The following is a 23259-nucleotide window of genomic DNA, read 5'->3' as shown; positions in this document are numbered from 1 at the left end:
AAAACGTTTCGGTGCTTTGAGATTTTTCAACAAAATGTGCAGTCATGCATATTCTTTCGACGCGCATTTGTGTTGCGGAAAAATACGCAATTTTCTGAGGTGCCAATTGCGACCCGAAATTCTTCCCACTTCCCTTCCTTCTTGAATGGGAAAAAAAAAAAAAAAAAAAAACTTGAAAGCGTTGAGAGAAAATGAAAAAAAATATGGATAAATAAAATGAATAAAACAACGTAAAAAGAAGTCGCATACCGTATGTATATAAATCGCTGCATCAGTGCGCAATACGTGCAGCTCGGAAAAAGAAATCCACGGTTTTGACCGACGGCCAAAATACCGTGAGTTCCCTCAAAAAATATATCTCAGAGGCGCAACGACGTGAATACGAAGTCGAAATAAAATCAAATAAACGATCGGTCTGTATTGAAGAAATTCCGCATCAGGATTTTCCGGCCGGATCGAAAATTCCGGATCCTCAAATTCGCCGTACGTTACAACTCGGCCGATACAGGTATTCCTCGATAAACAAATTTCAGGTGAATATCAGGCACCCGTCGTTTGTATCTTCGGGAAACGGTATACCGGTCGTTCGAAAGGGCGGTATAATAATAGCGGTGACGATATCGTTCCGTAGATCATCGTCACCCCATTACGTTGCACGCGCGGATCTTCCCCCTTATTCACCGCGCTTTACAGTTGCAGGGGAATCGTGATTTCGCGAAGTTCCAACATGTACGGGGTGGGTGAGCCGACCTTCGAAAAAGAATACCCCGAAAAGAACTCGAAGCTCCTTTCCTCCTCTATACTTTATTTTTGTTTCGTTATTGACCAGGGTTCACCGGTTAGACGTAAGAAGTCCCGGATCAGGAGTCCAGACTCCCAGGGTGACTCCTGCGAACGGAGGTACCACGAGCTGTCATTTCGGTAGCAGGGGGATGGTCGCTCATCTGGGGTACGCGACTGCGCCTCGTGGACTGATCCGATCCGCTGATCATCCAGGCAGGCATCCCGAACGACGCGCGACGTCCCGCGGGCCGTGTATATGTATAGAAATAGAAGCGGAGCCCAGGTCGACGAAGACGCGCGAGCCCTTCGATATTATAAGAACAAATACACACCCTTTCAACGTATAACGTACACGAATACGTTACATGTTCCATCCACCGTATGGAGATACAGTAGCGTTTGTACATTATGTACGTTCTATCGCCATTGTATACATACACGGCGCATTTCGGTGTCAACTCGACACCCGCTGTTTTTGATCCTCGTTTCGTTTTTCTTTTTTTTTTTTTATTTTTTCATTTTTAATTTTTTGTTCGTTGCTCTACGACGTCTGAGCGTGTCGGGCGGAACAAAAATTTGACGTAACAATTTCATCCTCGACAAAATTATAGCGCGGGTGAAATATTTGATCGCGTTCACGCGTGCTGCATGTTTAAAAATTGAGATTTTATTTATAGATTTTATTAATCTTAAAAACACTACAGCGTAGGTGTGTGTATATATTGTTGTTAGTTAGCGGGGTAATTACGGACAAATTGAAATCAAATAATTTCAGGCCGCGCTGCAGAGACTTTTTTTAAAAACTGCATCGCTCTTGGCGCCTACCTACGTAATAAATATGTATGTACATACGTATGCATATACTACGTGCAACGTACGTACGTACATACATGATCAGAGCTATAAGTTTTCGCGTTCCGTGGTGGGCTGCGCCGAATTTAGACCGGTCGTATCTAAAGTTAGATTATGTTATTCCAAAGACAACGCGACGCTCTCAACTTCTGTATAATATGATCTCGCGTTCCTCTCGCGTTATTTTTATCCCTATCAAAAATCCGAGCAGTTCAAAATACTGCAATTAATCAACTGATATCGAGGGGTTGAAAAAGAGAAGGGTAGTGATCCACGGAAACAATCGATTCTGCTTTACAAAGGGACATCTCGCGAAGGCGAACCAAGTATGGGAAACGAAGGAGAGGAGAAAAAATTTGGAATAAAATTTCTTTACCTGAGCCATCCAAAAAAAAAAAAAAATGAAAAATTTCATTTACCGACGGTTTTTTTTTTTCTTACTTTTATTTCTATTTTCCGACCTTCGGCTATATCTCGTGTACGAAATAACGAGTATCGGTGTTCGCGTTGCCCATCCTTAAGAATTATGAATAATTAATTAGTTGACAATCGCGTGAGTATGTACGTCGCGAACATCTATAGATACGGGTATGTAGCTGCTGCACCCCGAGTACTTCTGGGACGTCGTATACATACGTACGTACAATATGTTAAATGTAGTCCGCCATCATCGGCTCTGTACTTGTTATAGCAAAAGAGCTTGTGTTCGGATTATTTTGGTGTTGGTAAATATTACTTAGGTTTATTAACCACCCGATATACGACGCCGTCAGTGCTAGAGAGCTAAGTGAATTAATAAATTAGGTCATTCCTCATCTAGGTATGTTATGTAGGTTGTTATGTGCGTACATATATCTCTATGTATAAGGTCTGTATTATACGGCGATAAAATACATGCCGGCTAGGAATATATATATATATGTGTAAATATATCGGAGGGCACGCACAGCACGTTCTTTATAGGGTGCATTTTTATTAATAGATGAAAAAATAATAAAGAAAAGAAATATAATAAATAGAATAAAAACGTGTAACGCGTAGGGGAAAGGGACGTCGATAAAAATTGTATTATTAACCGTTGATGATTTTCCGCTCTTTCGGCACCGCTTTTTTTTTTTCATTCACATATATGATTACATTTTACTAATCAATGACGCGTGTACCGTACGTGTACAGATTTTTCGACGAATTAGTTTTTCACAGCTAGACCGCCGCCGGTGAATTTCTTCGAGAAAATTGTACACCTCTATTGACGGAAGTATCGGAATAGAAATGCCTGCTAAATCCCCAAGAGATCTCGCACCGCACGGGGCGAGAGACGAGCAATTATGTGAAGGACCCGCTAAAGTCGGGGGATCAAAAGCTGAAACCTCCGTAGCTAATCAGCGAGGATTATAGCTGAATAAAAGAAGACGAGGTCGAGAAGATGAGGCCATTGATTACGTAGATCGGAGGGCGACACCGCAATCGTTGGTATAGGCATGGAGAAAAATATCTCAAATATTATCCGATATATTCATAGAAGTTTTCAATATTTTCCTTAATTTTGCGATCGAAAAATTTATCCTCTCTCTGAATACGTATAAAGTCGGGTGTGTGTTGCCGAGTGTTTTAGCTGCAGCTGTTACAACGGGCACTTCCGATGTAAAAATCTTATCGATCATCATTCGCCTACAAGATTTATTTGCATAAGACCCTTTTACCAACGATATACTTAAGGGGTCTCTTCTCTCGTCTCTTCTCGGTATAAAGTGGATTTTGAATTTTCTATACAACTATACACGTGTAGTAGACGACGTAGGCCGTCTAAAATGTTTTTTTTAAATCAACCCGCACCCCATACGCCCACCCATTATAACGTTATGGTAACTCCGCAGCTGCTGCCCTCCGCACCGGGTTCCTATATAGCTCCCGCACGACCATCTCTCTCCCGAGCAGCTTACGCGAAGCTTATTAATTCATAGCTAGATTCACTTATGAATTTATCATTCTTACATCGGCGGAAAATATATGACGCCAATTTCGCGCTGGCTCGACGGGTCGAAAATAAAATTTCAGGTGTCGCACGGTAAACGAATCGCATAGTGCCACAGCGATGCGGAGATCTAAAAATCACCAACTGCATCGACGTTTCGTCGTCGTCGAGACTTTGAAATGAAAAAGTATGCTTTTTCATTTCATATCCATACAGATTTTCTACTCTTCGGTCGTGCTCGACCCAACGATACGTGCATACAGGTGAGGCGCGTCGATGACGGAAAGGGGATGAAAAAATTCAACCTTCGATAATTTTGTATATGTCGTGGAGGCAACTTTATGATAAGCGTATATAATATCCAGAAACCATATATTTCCCGTCGATAGCCGCGCACCTACTTACTACACCTGATCCTACAGGACCAACAGGCTCTGGGCAAGAATCCGTTTCATCGATCTGCCCAGGATTCTTGCAGACTATATGTATATACGTACGTACACGTGTATATGTATACGTCATGTTGTTCATATCTATTATTACAAACAGGTAGAGCTCGGAATGGTGCCCTGATTTTTGTCTTTTTCAAAAGTACGTTACATTTTATACGCTTCCGTCAGATCGAAGGGGGAGAGGAGTCGGTCGTAACATTGGAGAGTATCGATTTTTTTTTTCTCTCGCATTCGTTTTTGAAACGACCTAATGAAAAATCGAATACCGTGAGATACCGAATTTATGTCTGAATTGACGAAATACGAGAGAATGTTGAGAAAAAATCAACGTTCGATGTGTACATAATTATCTTATATTGTTATTAATAATCGTCGCGTGCAGAATCGCGTAAGATTTACGAATGGTCTCCGATATATCGATCAAACTTTTGATATAGATTTTTTTTCTTTTTACCACCCCAATAAATCGGGGCAACTCCTTCCAAGGTGGACGAACTTTCAACCGGATTAGCTGTGTTGATTCGCCCACCGACCCTCGTCGCCCTTTTTTGTTCTCAACTGCGGCCAGATAATACTTATGGGACTGTAAAGTTGTTTCCTGATTAATTACATAATGTTATTATAATTAGAATATCGAAGTTTGATACCTTCGTACTAATACGTTTAATTTCATAATACTTTAATTAATGATTTACATTTTCATTAATATTTCATTAATGCGATATTGGGATACAACTTTTCTGCCATTATATTGAAATATATACTCTTTATACCTACACTACTATGGTACTTCAAAGGGCTGCCTAATCAACGATATATTAAACGAATTATCTCTCTTTCCCTTCAACTTTAAAAGATATCTCGGTGGGAAAAATTCGTAGCTTGATTCGACCAACGAATTCGTCTTCCTGGGGTCGAAATACGTAAGAAAAGTACCCTGCAATCCGAATCTGAATTGTTTTTTACTCGTTCACTGTTCGAATTTTTTTTCCTATTATTTTTGTAATTCAAGTATAAAATCAAAAAATGATATTCTTTTCCACCTAAAAAAATTTCCACCTAATGATTACTCGATCGATTGCATGAGGAGATGATTTTGGGCTTTCAGATTTGGATTCCTGAGCTGATTGTATGTGAGATCACTCTTGAAGAAGCAAAAATAAATTCGATTTTTGAGCAGAAAATAAATCATTTTTTTAATTGGGTTTAATATGCTTTTCTGACGTATTTTGACCTCAGGAATCCGAATCTGAAAGAAAAATTGATCTATCTCTAAAATTGATCGAGTTATCGCCATTTTTCAGCTTTTTTGGGTCAAAAATGAAAAATTGATTTTTTAGTCTATCTTCATGTAATTTGAGCTCAGGAACCCGAATCCGAAGGAGAAATTGATCTATCTGCAAAAATGACCGAGTTATCCCCATTTTTTCGCATTTTTTACCATAAAAATGGAGATATCTCGAAGGAAAAAAATCGTAGCTCAATTTGGACAACGGATTCGTGTTCCTGAGGTCAAAATACATAAGAAAAGTGCCATACGAGCAATTTTTAAAAATAAAAATTTTTTGCCAAAATTTGAGATTTTTCCAAGGGGTACCCCTTACGATTTTTTCAAATTTTGACAAAAATTTTTTATTTTTTAAAATTGATCGAATGGCACTTTTCTTATGTATTTTGACCTCAGGAACACGAATCCGTTGTCCAAATTGAGCTACGATTTTTTCCCTTTGAGATATCCTCAAATTTGTACCAAAAAATGCGAAAAAATGAGGATAACTCGGTCATTTTTGCAAATAGATCAATTTCTCTTTCGGATTCGGGTTCCTGAGCTCAAATTACATTAAGATAGACTAAAAAATCAATTTTTTATTTTTGACCCCAAAAAGCTGAAAATTGGCGATAACTCGATCAATTTTAGAGATAGATCAATTTTTCTTTCAGATTCGGATTCCTGAGGTCAAAATACGTAAGAAAAGCATAATAAACCCAATTAAAAAAATGATTTATTTTTTGCTCAAAAATCGAATTTATTTTTGCTTCTTCAAGAGTAATCTCACATATAACAGCTCAGGAATCCAAATCTGAAAGCCAAAATCATCTACTCATGCAATCGATCGAGTAATCATTCGGTGGAAATTTTTTTTTCAACCCACCCTATTACATACAGACATACGTATGTATGTACACCTGTTATAAAAATCCTATAGCATTAAAAACAAAAAAAAAAAAAAAAACCACTCAATTTCCGGGATTACCACATATAAAATTTATTGCGTAATTACCCGTATCTATAGAATTTTTCGTCTACATTAATTGAAGATTGATAAGTACGTGTTTATTACAAGCTATATGTAATGGACATCGCGCGTGTTTTGTTCATCCGTAAGGTAATATGGAGAACGATTAAATTCTTATAATTTCGATGAAGGGAGAAAAAAATTTAAGTTCGATACAGAAAGTATTATAATTATCAATCTTACCGTTTCCGTAATGATGCGGTGGTTGTTACCGTGTACGATAACCCATTTTTTGGCATCTCGACGCCCTCCAAAACATAAACACGTGGAGTAGGGTATCATGAGAATTACCGATAATTTACAGAGCTTCCGGTTCGATTATCGTCTGTAATTCACCTGCACGTTTCGAGGGAGAAAAAGAAGAAAAATAACGCAGAAAAGCGTCACGGAAAATAAATAAAACCGTTGAATTTTTTGAAATAACGTTCGTCAAAGTGCACTAGATTTTGGAACATCGGCGGAGAGCAGCGGCAGGAGCAGCGGCACAGGATTAACTGCGGAATCGTCGGCCGCAGTGAATGTCTGTGGCGAAGAGCTCAAAAAACAGGAAAAAAACCGATCGGTCGCGACGCGGTTTTTCTACGATAGGTACGTACGTACCTAAGCTTCCACTATCAGCGGCTACTATGGTATCCCACATCTATCTATCTATATCTCTAAAATGTAACGTAAGCCTTTGGGAATCGTAGATATTGCAAAGGTACGAAGATGGGGCGATGCGGCGACACCGTTCAGCGCCAACTAACTCCAAATTCAGCAACTAAACAACCGCCACCGATCGATTTTGAACCGTCCGACATCCTCTCTTCTCTCCGCTGCGGAGAGCTACGTGCTATCATAAAACGAAATATCAATCTACCTAGTTACGATTGCGCAAAGATAAACAAAAGAGGAATTATTGTGACGGAAACACCTGACAAGCTGCTTCCACTGATTGGATGATTGTTGTCTCGGATTGGCAGTTCGAACAAATTATCTTTTATTTCTTTGCTTCGATGCGTACCAACGTTCGATATCGTGTGCAAATTTTGCATCTACACTTCAAATCGCGGCTAATAATTGTACCGGAAATCCATAATGGTATAATAACACAATGCGATTGTGCTCGTGTACGCTGCGATTGTTTCTGCAGTGTTTTCTCTCCTTTGATTAATTTTTTCATTTTTTTTTTTTCGTTGTACTCAATCGCAGGTCGGAGATAATAGTTCAAATAATTTCGATGGAACTTTCATTGCGTATACAAGACGAATTTAAGAAGAGGAATTTGAAGAAGAAAAGACAATTCTCTGTTCAGTCCAATTGAAAATTAGCCTCCAGACGTTTTGTTGTAATTTCATCATTCGCAGAAATTAATATCGTTGAGCTGGTCGAGTTATTAAAGATTCCGTCCACACGATCGGCAGAAATGCGTGCAAACTTCACACAATAGGCGTTTGTAATTTTCTTTGCGTCGAATTTTGGAGTATGAATGGATTTGGAATTTCGCTTTGGTCAAGAGCGCAGATTTCGGATTTCTTTTATTCCATACGCGCAATGGACATTCCACAATCCCGTGTCAGTAAAAGTTACGATGATGCACGTACATTACCTAGGTTGATTAGAATTCAAAAAGCGTCGTTGAATTCATGTAGGGACACACATCATGTTACAAGTACCACCCATTATAAGCCACAGGCAAATAGGTTGAACAGACGATTTAGTAGCGTTTATAATTAAAAGACCGTCATAATTGCAGATAGAAATTGAATGGAATTAGCGAAGACGCGGCTTATTATGCAATCAATTCTAATATAAACGTTGTATAACCTTATACCATGCAGTGATTGCAAAACTTGGAGTTGTGGACAAAAGAGATTATATATAGCCTCCGCATATAACCGGGAATTACCTACCACATAATGAAAACGATCAAATCGTCCACCGCGATTTCTTGGCCCTCGTAAACGTACGTTGAAAAATAAGTTACGCATTGTCATCGGAGAAATTAATTACGCCAGGAGAGTCCGAATATACGCGTGGATATCGTGGACCGATTTTGCAAATATTTCCCACCAAACGCCTCGAAAATTTTATTCATTTTTCACAGAGTTCAGGAATCGGAATCTGCAGCGAATTAAATTGATTCATCTGTTGAAACGATCGAGTTATCGCCCATTTTTTGCTTCTTAGAGAAACTGTTAGAAATCTCGATTTTTTTTATTGTTAATCCTGCACGCGAGTTCGAGTGAACATAACAATCGTTACTGTTCTTACTATGATCACTATTTCTTGGCGTCGAAGAAATCTTCGTTGCGCACGTAGTTGCTAAAACGTATGAATTAATTCTTCTCAAGGTGGGAACAACTGTAAATCGCGGAGAATATGTTCGAGCTGAATCTAAACTTGGACACTATATCGTATAGTTAACAAACAATGTCATATGAATGATATATTCTTAGATTTATAGATACAATAAAATATTTAATGCGTCACATGTCCAACACGTTGTATTTGAACGTAAAATTTTAACAACTGCGACAAATGAACCGTTTTTCCGTATAAAATATAACAAATTTCAGCTATTGGAGTCCGGGAATTTGCTAAGAATTTCCGTTTCGCGATACATAAAATTGAATTTGAAAATAATTAAAAATTTCGAATTAATATATCCCCGGATGGAATTAGGTTTGAGTTACGGCCTCGAAATGGAAAACTAAAAATTACATTACAGGACTTCAAGTATCACGACCTGACACAGTTTCCCTTCTTCTCTTAATTCTTCACCTGGTCATAATATACACCTTATATACATAGGTATACATGCGGTTGCTGTTCTAGGCTGCACAATATTGATCCTATTTTAAGAACCTGAGCTTGCAATTCCCGCCTATATAAATGTATACGTATACCTAAGTAACTCTCTTAGTCTTTTTTATATATACGTTATTAACAAAAAGCCATTGACCCCGGAATTATAGGTACATACATAGGTAGTTTGGGTATAAATGCATACGCAATGTGTGTGGGTACACAAATTTTCGTGCTCGTTGAATCGACTTGCACCTTCGGTAAAAATTTTTGTACACAGCAACGAAATTCGTAACGTAACAGCAAAAATATGTTCGATCTACGTACGCAAATGTACTTGTAATGCGAGCGAGCAAGATATCAAAAAATCTCTCATATAAAAGTTCTAAGGTTTCGAAGATATGTATTTACCCCGTATGTTCTATTTATTGGTGAATTTTGTTAAAATATATAGAATTATTTCTCTCAATAAAACCGCTTTGACAATCGAAGTTTTTTGATGTCTATTGCTATTTGCTTTCTGATTCGTTGTGTATCTATAAAAAAAAGCAAAAGAAAAAGAAGTTCAACAAATTCACAAAAATCGTTTTGATCAAAAGCTACTTTGTGGACTTTGGGAAAAAATGTTTATCCTGTAAATGGAACTCCTGAAGTTTTGCCGACTCTGCATACGGCACTTCAAAGTACTGTAATTTTCGCGTTTCTGTAGATTCAACAGAAAATATTCTACTTACTTCAAAAAGACCTATGAGGTTAGTAGTCCCTTGGGGAAATACAAAACAGAACAGAGTCTGAAGAGACATTATGCAAAGTTAACTCTACTCGCATCGTTAGAAAAGGACTTTCGGATGCAGGTAAGCTGGCTTTTAAACGGCAAAAATCGTTGCGTTCATCGACAAGCTTTTGAAAAGCCTCTTTTGGTTTCGTGTTCTCCGGGCAAGTAAATGCCGAATGACCGAAATATGGGGTAAAATTAAAAGTTGTTTTTTCCACTGAGATTTCTAACGTATAGAAAATTTCTATCCGCGAATTATAACTTTCTACTATACTATTGCAGTACTCTAATCCGAACACATATGTAATTACTGGAATTGTTCGGAACGTTGGACTTTATAATTTTTTTAATTTCCCTTATATGAATGACAATTTGATGTATCATAAGATCGTGCTCTTCTTTGATTATTTTCCCCGCTGATATCGCCAATATCGGGTCTATAATATTGAAATATATAGTTTGCCAGGTCATCGCTGCAGACTGCAGTTTCAAGGATATCTATTTAAATTTTGTGGCCTTTTTTATCGGTTATTCCTTTTATTAGATAAATTATTTCGAAGAATAATCATTTTATGTATAAATTGCACCACAACATTCACTACATGACGTCGTACTATAGCGTAACTTGGAATATGATAAAATTTAATGGTCGCTTCATTTGAGACCTCCCATAATGTTCCAAATATCAGCGAGTTTGGATAATTAATGCTCCGATAGAGAATCATTAGTTTGCAATTCAACGAAATCAAAGAAAATTAAAAAAAATTTGTTCTGATTGTGAGAAATATGTTTACCTCGACGTTTACCTTCATGATAAATAATTTAAAAATCGCGACCCAATTATAGTAGTTCCTTTTTTCCTGTTTTCAGTCCTCCATATTAAATTCACTACTGTATCTTGATTTTTAGAATGTGGACCACGGATTTGAATTCAGGGACGCATAAATTAATGTTCCGAGATTTGGCATGATTATACATAGGTATAGTACGTGTATAGCAATACATAAGTATTCGAATAAATTGTAAAGCCTTACATATAAAGGTAATTATCGGGCACTCACCGCGAGAAAAGTTTGCAGAATTTTTTGCGAAATTGTAACACCTCCGCGTCGCGATAATACAACTGAAGGCACTACGATGTCCAGAGGAAGACGTGGCAACTCCATATTTCTTTTAAAATGACTCGCTGCCGCTGCTCCTGTACATAATTTAATACAAAATTATAAATTAGTCATTATCATTATTGTTATTATGGTTATTATGTTTATGATAATGAATTCCATCCATTCCATCGGTTGAGAATATAGCGAATTCAATAAAACGTTCAATGCGATAACTTTGCCCTAACATTCATACTTATTTATTTATTTACAATTTAATTTCAATGTCCTGAATTGTTTCCAGATAAATATCATTTTCTTCAATAATTTCGGGAATTTCCTGATGAACGAACAACGTTCGAATGTTCGAGAATTTCATCAGATGTTTTAAGAGCAATCCGGACTGTGGGGTTTCGAAAAGTTTTGTAATTATCCGGAAGTCTGAGAGGAAAAGAATTAATTGCGATAAAACGATGAATAATGTGCCTCAGGGTCGGTGGATAATTTGAAGAAAATACAGGCTGCACGTAAAAGCTGGACGCCATGATTCGATTGTAATGAACTCCATTTTCTTTTTATGCATGTATGCTTTGGTACCGTATGCGTAGAGTATTCATATATCAGTATTACGGCACAACGAACCCTTGTGCCCTCCCAGGAAGCCCTTTCTGAGCGAAAACTATTTACAACACAGTCATATACCTATGTAGACAGTATATGTATAGATGATACGTGGACCGGTATAGAGATCGTGACTGTTTTTCTCTTTTTGTTTCAATATTTTAACAATATGTATATCGTCCTATATAATTTATATATTCAAATATATATTTAATGGTAGACCGGAAATCAATCAATCTACAGTATGCATAAATGCACATAGGTATGATGTGATGCATAAAATATTTTCTTATTAAACTCCAAATTCCTGTCCATAATCGATTATAAATAAACAAATAAATATTATTCACATTCCCACTGACAAGAATATTAACTGACGTTTTATATATACTGTTGAATCACATCTGCTGTGGGTCACCGGTAAAAGAATTTATCTCGTTTAAAAATCCGGTTATCATATTCTGAACGAACCTCCGAATGAAAATAAATGAATACAAGAAACTAAAATCTTTAAAAACTGGATTTGTAACTATGGACTTATTGTTGATGTCGAATGTAGATTTAAAAATGTTAAGACACAACTATTTCATTGTATCTATCAACTAGAGTTGAGATGCAGTTATTTTGAATAAAAAAGCTGTTGGGCAAGTGGAAAGGAATTTTATCTTACTTAGTTGAAAACTCTCCAACCATGATGATCAGGTCTGTACATGGTGTGGATGATTTCTCAAATCCTACCACGATACTGTTTATTAGCATCTGAATTCATGCAAGCCTTTGTTATTTGTAGAAGATAAAGGTATGGCTTGGCTTAAGCACTTTTCCTTATCAGAATCTTGAAATGAAAAGTGATAAATAAAAAATAATCACAGTGAGATACCGGTTTTATGACTATGTCCGAAGAAAAATTCTGTGTTCAATTTTCGCCGCATATAGAAATGGTATAATGGAATGAAAAAAAATTTATGGCGATGTTTAAAACTGAAACTGAATGATATGCTTAATATAATAGCTGCACATCGTGGTAAACAAGATGTGCATATAGCTGGTATTTACAACTACTTCTTGCTATCATTAAGTTTGTTTAACACTTACTAAACTCCAAACACAAGGCTAATCAAATTTCAGAGTATATTAGCAAACAGACTAATGAAAATGGTAAACTCTGAGGATACTACTCACTTAATTCCTGATCTACAGGAAAGTCGCATATAACATAATAAAAATTCCTGAGATGGAAGAAACTTCTATTAGTTGAACACACGTCACTATAAGCATTATACACACAAGAACTGTAAAGCCCTATTATTATAATCCATCGGAACTTTCTTCTACGAACACTTTATACTTTGATCAAAGCAGATTATACAATTAACTATCAACAGTTGGATCATGTGAATTATTAAATGAAGTAGTTACAAGACAAGCTCTAGAGTCGTCTAGACTAAAGTGCAATGATATTGTCACCTGTTGAAGAATATAAAACCGATTTTGTAAGAGAAAAGTAAAGCACTAGAAGTAAATTACACAATGGAGACAAGACAGGAGGCAGCTATCCTCTGTTGCTTGCTGTATGGTCTAAACTAAACTACTTGTAAGTCTTGTGTAGATACTGTAGTAAACGGTCAAACTGCTATACTCTATAGTAAATAGAAGTCCATGCTGCATAGTATACTATGGACCAAGAAGGTATAGTCCATGCGTGTAGCCTATGTTGATACATTGCAGTATTGAAAGCTATAAGGACATTCAAAATCTTGAACTCAAATCACGGCCAGCAAAATTAATTGTAAATCACCTTGGCCCCGTTCTTATTTGAGTTTTTTCTTTTTTCGCTCTCGCTCTTTTCTGTTTTTGGCGACCTTCTCCCATCCCTAGAATAACAACATATGAATACAGCAATATCCTAATCTATCTCTGAGAATTAATCATAATACGCCTTACCTCCGTAATTTCACTCATGTTATGCATTATTGCAGTATTAGAGAGAAACAGAAGGTCAATCGCATATTAATTTATTCATAATTCACTTCCCAACAAAACTACCACGCGACGACTAGTCTACTGTGCTTACTCACCACACGCTGCAGAACAAAAACCGCGGGAGAAGAAAACTTTCATCGATGTTCAACAGTTCTGTTGTGTCGTGGTGGTTTTGTCATAAAAAAGTTCGAGGAGAAATCTGTGGCGGCACCTACATCATGGAGATCAAAGCCTGGCACCACTAGAAACATTCCTGCTTTAATTTTTGTAAACCGGCTAATGGTGACCAGTTGAGTTGGTTGAAGCAGTCGAAGCAGTAGGCGAGCAGTGTTGTGTGCACTTTAAACTGTCAGTTGAAATAATTATTGTCTAGGATTTCCAGATGAGTTTAGAACACGTTTTTCATATTAAATAATCCACAATGAAGAACAAGCCAACACGTCACAAGGAATCTAATACTTTTAAGGTCTGTTGGTGATCATGTATTATTCTAACGTCACATAACCACGTTTATACCACGTGTTTTTTTTTCTTCTAGTTTAAACCGTTCTCAGAACGGATAGCTGACATAGATGTTGATGTATTTCATCGCGTCTCACACCGCAATGAGGAAACAGATGATGACGAGATCGAAACACATTTTCACATTGCCCTACAAAAATGGAATGTTCTTAATCTTACCGAAAACTATACTAATTTCAAGAAAGAAGTTCAAGGCATTGTTACTTTGCCACAACTTCTCCATAGCAAGATTCAAGTCATCGATGCACTTCTCAAATATCTCAATCTCAAAGACATTCTGTGTCTTCAACCGATCCTAGAGTGAGTCATTTTGTGCAATGAATTTATTTCTTTACACTAGTGACCTTATTGCAGATTGTATGGTAAGCAAATTAACTTGTTCATAAATTTCAGATTGGTAGTTGCAGCAGCGCGCGATCTTCAGAAAGAATTCTATGAATATTTTCCACAATTTTTATCAGTTTTAATAGAGTTACTCTCTACCAACGATGCGGAACAATTGGAATACACCTTTACAGCTCTTGCTTATCTGTTCAAATTTCTATGGCGATACTTAATAAGAAATGTTGACAAAGTCTTCAAGCTGTTATTACCATTACTGGCTGAGTCCAAGCCAACTTATATCAACAACTTTGCTGCCGAAAGTTTTTCGTATGTTGTTAGAAAAGTCAAGGACAAAAATGTCTTTTTGAAACTAGTATTAAAAGCTCTTGCTAAACAACCGGATGGAGTATCGGGATGCGGAAAGTTGTTATTTCAAGTAATCCAGGGTACACCTGGCCAGTTTCATTCTTGCGCAGAACAAATGCTGCTGCTTTACTTTGAAAGTTTACAGGATCAGATGATTGATCAGCAGCTTCTATTTAATGTTCTTCAGCAAATAATCGACTGTTTTGTGAACTCTATAGACCCTCAGAAGTCTGAAATTTTCTGGAACGTAACGTTACGACTGATGGAACAGTTTGTGAAAGTTCAAAGAAATACAGATGCAAATGTTGTTCACTTATCGCCGGCAAGAAGCAAAGATGCATTATGTTTGCTGAATAATTTGCTGTTGGAAGTCGTGAATCACAGAGATGGAAGGATGCTTGTTGATCCTAACCCATTGGTTAATCAGCTAGTAGAATCCTTTGACTTATTCAATGGTGATGAAAATAGTAAAGTAATCATTGAAGGATTAGCTAAACTTTCCAGCTCAGTTTTATTGGCATCAAATGTGAAACTCACGCAAGAAATATCAAATAAGCTTGTGCTGAAAATTCTCTCCATATTGGACTTGGAAATATTGCATGAAGTTATTGAACAACTGATCAATTACTCGTCTTTCGAAACGTTGGTGCTGCCCCATTTGTTAAATTATAGTTTGAAAAGTAATTTCAACAGCCATATTCTCCGCCTCTTTGCCAAAATAATAATAACCAAATCACGTCTGTGTCTAAACGGTATAAGATTGAAAGAATGGAAGAAATATAATTTGAACATGCGAAATATTACTAGCGATAGTCTCAAGAACTTGGAGAAAGAATTGGCAACTTTAAACGATGACGTTGTCTCAACAGACTGTTTGAGAATATTGATAATTTTACCTCATTTAAATCCATTGCCCAAAATCTTAGAAGAAACTCTGAAGAAATCTACTGTATCTTTGTACAAAAGATTATCTGTCTGTGATAGCGCTGATGGTGGCAAACAACTCAATGCCCTGAGCTTCATATTTCTGTTGTCAATCGAAACGGTTATTCATATTATGGAACCAAACGAATTTTATGAGTACATCACCAAAAATGACATACATCTATCCGATTTGATATCAAATTATTCAACTGTTAGAAACGCAGTATTTGCTGTAGATTTATGTCTCTCTCATATTCTGAATTCAGACTCCAGAGATGATATCATAAACGTGAAAACGTTTGACTTGTTGAATGAAAATTGGGCAGAGCTTCTGGGATCTCCATACCACAAAGATAGACTCGTGGTAGCCCATGCGTATTCCCTATTCAGCAAAGCTCAGGACCTTGTTGAAATCGATGAAAACGTCAGCAAAAATCCCTTGGAATTACCATATTCTGCTGAAGTCGAACCAGCTACAGTTCACACGTACAGAGACAGATTGCTGCAATTACAAGGTCTTGCTTACGAAAGTACAGCACTTCGAAGTTTGGATGAAAAATATTTGAAATTTCCTTTACACTATCTCCTAGGAAATTTATACGTAAATTTCTCTTTGCTATGGGATCCAACAATGAAGTTGATTGCATCATATGCGCGTAAGCAATGTGATTCTTTTTGGCCTATATTTTTATCAAAATTGACAAATGTGACCATTTCGGATGAACCGCGGATAAGTATGCAGCCTACCTTTGAATGTGACGTTACTTCATCCTTGGTGACTGAAATTTTTCAAAACGATGACAAACCTGATTACAACAACTATAACTTGCTCATATGGAAATGCATGGCTTTGTTCTCCGACTTTTGCGAAATGAAAAACAGAGACTACACTGGATTCTTCATAGACTTTGTGGAAAGGAATTTTTTTAAATCAAATTCCGAAGATGCAAAATCTTGGAGTATCGAGAAACGCAAAGAAGAGAAAGAAACTACTAGTAAAGAGAAAGATGCTCCAGATGATGACACCATTATTCAAATTGAAGCCGCAGATAACAAGCTATCCTTTGAGGGTAAACAAAAAATCAAGCTTTTACTAGCACAGATGGAAATATTTTCCAAAGTGAAAAATCCGCGAACCTTATATCGAGAGTCTGAGATCTATAAAATTTATTTGGAATTACTCTCTTCAAAAAATCCTGAAATTCAAAAATCAGCTCTAAACTGCCTCTTGTCATACAAACACAAATACATACTTCCATACAAGGAAAATCTCTACAATTTAATCGATGAAAAAAGTTTAAAAAATGAATTAGCTTTGTTCAAAATTGACCAAGAGAGCAAAGTTATACAAGATGAACACCGCGAAGGATTACTTCCAATTGTTATGAGAATACTTTATGCCAAAATGGTTATGAGAACAGGAATGCGAACTGGTGGCAAGGCTGGTGGTCTTGTTAGGAGAACTATCATATTACGGTTTCTTGGTGGAACTCAAGAAGATGAAATGATGATGTTCATAAGTATGGCGTTTAAACTCTTTCAGAAATATGTGCCAATTAGCACCGATGAAAAATTAGACCTAAATGAGATGGTTGCAAATGTAATCGACGAACTGGATCTATCTAACATGATTCCACCTAAGCGTTTACAGAGCTCTGTAAATCTTTTAGCCTTGATAATTGAGCAATTTGGAGCAAAAATGTCAAGTAAATTACTACCTCGCTTAATGGGAATACTGATATGTGTTTTGGCACAAGTTACTGGTATATCACAGCGATCTGACAACGTCCATTCTGGCTATTTATCCTCAATAAGGAATCTCCGTACAAGCTGTCTTGGTATCTTATCAAGATTTTTTTCGCATTACGAAAACTATCCATGGATGGAGTCTGAAATTGATGCACTATTTGCTGTCGGTGTTTTTCCATGGCTTGAAAAATTGCCTATCGAAGGTATTCACAGTCCTACAGTTCTTCTGAAATTATTCATGGCTTGGAGTCAGAATCCTCGTTACTATCCTCTGTTTGCGAAACATCAGCATAACAATCCATCTTTAACGCCGTTACCTTACATTATACAACTTATGCTTGGACCGAAGACTCATGGTTCTGTCATAAACGCGATAATGGAAATGATCGAGAAAATGTTAACACTTCAAGATTATGGAATTGTAGAGGATAGTTGTGTGTCAATGGAGACAGATGCCAAATTTCTACCATTGATACTAACTAACAATATGTTAACTGTAGAGCAGAAGAATTCTCATCGATTGACCGATAAAATAAACTATGGATCTGCCCTTCTGATGCCTCATATTCCAAAAATTTTGGAACATATTAAAAAGAAATTGAAAAGTAGTAGTAAAGGAGTCAATCGAGTGGAACTCATCGTATTGTCACGTGTGTCAGAATTTGTTACAGATTCTGAGACTTGTGATACGTTATTGACACTTCTCTTGCCAATTCTTGTTAAAAAAGCTATGACAGGATCGACTGAGGAGGTCGTTGTGCAGTTGGTATCGACTATTTTGAATCTCATCAAAATTGTTGAACGTCCAGAAAAGCATATTCGACTCATCGTCCCACTCGTAGGGGTGATAACGGCTGTTCCAGCTAGAAAATCATTGATGCTGCTGTACAATGTTATTTCAAAAGGATCTTTGGAAGCACAGAGAGATCAGATGATGCGGAATTGCAAATTATTAATGGATCTAAATGCTTGGGATAGTAAATGGATCGATCAGCCAGATTTTGAGAAACGATTAGACGCGTTCAAAGAGGTCAACACATTACTGGATGAAGACAGTCTGACATTGGAATTCGGAACGGCAATAATATACAACTGCTTTTTTTTCTTAAAAAATGAAAAAGATCTCGCTCTACGAGACATGTCTGGACAGTGTTTGAAAACGATAGCACCAAAATTAGTTAGGAAATACACAAATAGTCATACTGAGAAACATTATCTTATAGACGACACAATACTATCGATTGTTCGAAATGGGATTCGGGATAAAAATGAAATAGTGAGAAACCAATCCATCGCTCTCTTGGGACAATTGGCAATGGAATGTGCTGATGTACATCCTGTATTTCGAGATCTTCACCCATTGACAAACAAAGCTGATCCTGAAGTTGACTTTTTTGAAAATCTTCAACACTTGCAACTGCATAGAAAAGCGCGTGCTTTACTCAAGTTTTCTGCTATTGCCAAAGGCTTAAAACGAGCTCCTAATCCCAAAACATTGACACAATTTATTTTGCCTCTTGCATCCTCTTATTTGTGTTCGGAAACTTTTGCCAATAAAAATAGTATTGTTGATGCAGCTATTGAAACTGTAGGCACAGTTTGTAGACTCCTACCTTGGCACCAGTACGAAGTTATCTTGAAATACTATTTAGATAAATTGAGATCTTCCACTGAATTTCAAAAGCAGACCATACGAACTGTTGTTGCTATATTAGATGCGTTTCACTACAACCTTTCCAAGTATAAAGAACCTGAGAATACCGTGGCAGTCACTACGAATCAAGAAGAACTCAAACAACAAGATATCTCTGTGAGTGATGAAGGGGAGAATATCTCCAATTCTATCGCTGTCACGGATGAAAATTTGGATGAAGCACTGGCAACTGAGTTGGATTCTGATGAACATGAGCCAAAAATTAATGCAGATGTGCAAACAGATATTCCAGCGATTCAGAGAGAATTAACTCTTTCACAATCAGCTGCCAGAAGACTTGTCTTCAGTATATCAAAGGGGTTGTTGCCTCAGTTACATCGGTCTATTATGGCACGAACTCAGCATGAAAATAGTCACAAAGTAAATCGTAAAAAAACGGGCTTTGAAAGAGAGGAAGAGGAGATATTAAGGGTGCCGATTGCACTTGCTGTTGTCAAACTACTTCAGAAATTGCCTGAAGGTATCCTGGAGCAAAATTTACCTGGGTAAGTAATTACTATTGACAGATTACACTCATGTAAGCGAGATATTCTTATTTTGTTAGCTACTTTTATGAATAATTTCAGAGTCCTGATGAAATTATGCACATTCCTCAAGTCTCGATTAGACTCTGTGAGACGTGTTACTCGCGAGACTATGCAAAAAATCATGATCACATTAGGACCTGCATATCTACATCATCTGCTAACAGAGATGAATGGGTTACTGACCAAAGGATTTCAAGTTCATGTTCTTGTGTATACTATACATGCAGTCCTTGTTTCATTGAAACCATTTTTCAAACCACTCGATATTAATCAAAATTTGCAGAGTATTCTATCGGTGAGTACAAAAACTTTTCTGGTAAGAGAAGAATCTGGTATAAAAAATCTGTGTGTGGATATTTTATTTTACAGGTATGCAAAGTAGACCTATTCGGTTTGACAGCTGAAGAAAAAGAGATTGCTGGCGTTGTTAAAAACGTCTCTGAAGCAAAAGTGACAAAAAGTTTCGATATTTTCCACATTTTAGCTCAATACATAACTGAGTCTTGTCTGCTCGACCTTGTTATGCCCTTAAAAGATGCTTTGCTAAAAACACATTCATACAAAATTATTCGAAAGGCAGTAGAGTGTCTTAGACGAGTTGTTTTAGGTCTAGCTGATAATAGTTTCATAGAAATAGACAAGATGCTCATGTTTCTTTACGGTGTTGTTTCTGAAAGCATACCCGATCTTCTACCAACTGCTCAAGCCAAAAAAATGACCCCAAAAGAAGTTGAAATAAGGGCCCGCCAAAAACCTGATTGCTTCATCGTTGCACCTGAACCAAAAAATAGGATGGGTGTAAAAGCTAAAGCTAAGACTTCTATTAACACCAATGCTCATGTTATGGTAGAATTCGGTCTACGGTTGTACCACATTCTATTAAAACGTGACCGCATTTCTGCGCCTGAATTCAAATCGTACTTGGATCCTGTAGTATCCATATTAAGCGATTGTCTGAAGTCACAGCATGTCAAGGTAATCCCTTCGATTGATGAAATATGAATTACAATAACAAGATTATGCGAGAACTTCCTCTAACATTTAAATGCACTTGCTGACCAATAATTGTACAAATTTCAGTTAACAACGCTTGCTCTTCAGTGCCTCAACTGGATACTTAAAATGGATCTTCCATCTGTTAGGACGCATGTAACTGAAATTTGTTCATCGATGTTTCAAATCCTGCATAAATATGCAGCAGCAGGTTTAAGCAAAGGGGACAATTTTGATCTGGTAATGTCAGCCTTTAAATGTATGTCGGTGCTCGTGCGAGATGTAAAACACTTTACTATCAGCCCCGAACAACTAAAGATACTGATTCTCTATGCGGAACAAGATTTACACGACTATGATAAGCAAAGTACTGCCTTCACTTTACTCAGAGCTATATTGAATCGTAAATTAATCGTACATGAGATGAATGATGTTATGGAGAAAGTTGCTAAACTTAGCATCACATCTGAGCTGGATCATGTGCGGCAACAAGCACGATCAATATTTCATATATTTCTTATGGAGTATCCATTGGGGAAGGTTCTTGAAAAGCACTTATCTTTTTACCTAACACAATTAAATTACGAACTGACACCTGGAAGACGAAGTGCTCTAGAAATGATCCATGGCATCATCACAGGATTTCCATTGGTAAGATTTATATGCTTGATGTTTTTTTTATTCCCTGATATAGTGAAATATTAACTTTGCTATTCTTCCAGACTGTGTTATCGCAGCATGCAGGATTGTTTTTCCTGATGGTTGGTGCCAGATTGGTCAACGACGATGATCCAGAGTGCAAAAAACTTTGTGCCAAATGTATAAAAGAAATGATCAGTCGATTACCTCACAATGATAGAAGTAAACTGTTTGATATCGTCATTCTCTGGCTCAAAGACACCAAAGTAATAAATAAAGCAATTTTATTGTTGATTGAAAATGCCTTTCGATAAATATGCAATGACTGTCTACAACTAAAGTCTATTATCTTTCCAGATTTCTCATAAGCGGCTTGCTGCGCAGCTTTGTGGCATTTTTATTACTGTAGAAAAAAACGAATTCGAAGCACATCTCACTGAACTGCTTCCTCTTATTTTGAAACAATTCACCGACGACAACTCCGATGATTCAGAACCAGGTCGTTTTGTGAGGATAAGACCACATCAGCACACGACCATGGAAGATGATAAAAAGATGGATTATTCAGAGAGAATGAGGGATCATCACTTGTTTCAAGTCTTACAGATGCTATTAAAGTTAGCAGCTAACTGTCCAAATTTATTGAAAAGTACTAAATACGAAGACACCGTATCCATGTTGGCTGGTAAATGACAATCACGTTTTGTCCGAGATATTGGACCAACATATAATCGTAATCTGAATATAATTGTCTTCATCTGAATATTCCTAATTTTAGCGCACAGCCAATCGTTACTTGCCCATCCTCATCTTTGGGTTCGTCTAGCAGCAGCACAACTGATTGGTTTTATTTTAGCGGCTACAGACGCGGATAAAGTAGCCACACTCCTTGAAAATCCCTCAGAAAATGTAGGACGAAATGGTTTTATATACGCCGACCCGATTCCTACTTTAAAAAGCTTGGCTCTGGATTTAACTGCACAACTTCAGCCTGATTTACTTTTTGAAGATCTTGCTGATCAGGTTGTCAAAAACTTGATTTTCGTTGCGCGAGTTGTCAAATCGGTCGGCATCAAAGACCAAAAAAAGTTGGACGATTATTCAAACGCAGATAATGACATTGAAAGAATTTCTCTGTTCTGGTTGGTCAAAAGAATGAGGAAAGTTGTAAATTTAGAAGTCACGCAATCCCCAAAATCTACTGTTATGGTACATAGACAAATTATCATTTTTGAAGCTATATGAGCTCTGATGTATTCAGATAGGTTTTCACTAAATATTCTGATTTGAATTTTATTTTTACAGAGGACCGCTGTGTTCAAATGGATTGCTGGCGTTGTAGCAACCGTCCCATTCGAAAATTTAACTCCGGTGTTGTTTCACATGATGTCACCATTGGTGAGGGAAATGGCAACGACTGAAGAATCCAATGCACCGTTACGCCATTTAGCAAAAGACGTTTCAACAATGATAAAAAAGGGCCTCGGTAGTGAGGAATATTCAAAACTCTTGAGCAAAGTTCAACAAAAATTAGATATGAAGAGAGCCGAAAAAAAGAAACAACGTACACAAGAGGTGAAAGGCGATTGACCGTAGACATTATATGTATACAAAGTTTACATTTGTTTTAAAAAATTACATCTCATAATCGAACGATTCTCTTTTTCAGTTTGTAACAGATCCAGAGTTGGCTGCAAAGCGTAAAATCGCCAAGCAACAGAAGAAGAAGGAGGCGAAGAAACGAAAAATGGAAACTATGAAGGGTAGAAGAACGCTCGGTAAAAGACCCAGGAAAGATATAGATTTCGATGCAATGTAAAATATTAGCCCTTTTATCTTGTAAATAAATAGTTTTTGTTTATAAAATTGTACCTAC

At 37.0% G+C, this 23259-nt stretch overlaps 2 protein-coding genes across 8 annotated transcripts in view; one reads left to right on the top strand and one right to left on the bottom strand.

Annotated features, from left to right (window-relative positions):
- Positions 1-23259, bottom strand: part of LOC105685760 — a 51751-nt gene that overhangs the window by 28313 nt on the left and 179 nt on the right. For 2 of the 7 annotated variants that reach the window (XM_048650681.1, XM_048650682.1), the window contains exons 1-2: positions 13721-13778; positions 10983-11119 (exon numbers count right to left, since the gene is read on the bottom strand). In XM_048650681.1, coding sequence (XP_048506638.1) covers positions 10983-11119; positions 13721-13763 — 180 coding nt within the window. In that variant the 5' untranslated portion in view covers positions 13764-13778. Of the gene's footprint in view, positions 1-6542; positions 6889-10982; positions 11120-12824; positions 13215-13440; positions 13517-13586; positions 13779-23259 lie in introns of those variants that run through there. The other 5 variants (XM_048650683.1, XM_012400141.3, XM_012400143.3 and 2 more) reach the window with 5 other exon arrangements.
- Positions 13835-23244, top strand: LOC105685759 (small subunit processome component 20 homolog). Its single transcript, XM_012400132.3, has 11 exons — positions 13835-14091; positions 14164-14447; positions 14541-19709; positions 19791-20046; positions 20121-20726; positions 20832-21395; positions 21467-21649; positions 21741-22068; positions 22162-22592; positions 22689-22958; positions 23053-23244. The coding sequence occupies exons 1-11, from the start codon at positions 14047-14049 to the stop codon at positions 23200-23202; spliced, it is 8286 nt and encodes a 2761-aa protein (XP_012255555.2). The 5' UTR covers positions 13835-14046; the 3' UTR covers positions 23203-23244.

Source organism: Athalia rosae, chromosome 2 (assembly GCF_917208135.1).
Source record: "Athalia rosae chromosome 2, iyAthRosa1.1, whole genome shotgun sequence".
Taxonomy (NCBI): Eukaryota; Metazoa; Arthropoda; class Insecta; order Hymenoptera; family Athaliidae; genus Athalia; species Athalia rosae.
This window is presented reverse-complemented; position numbering and strand designations above follow the sequence as displayed.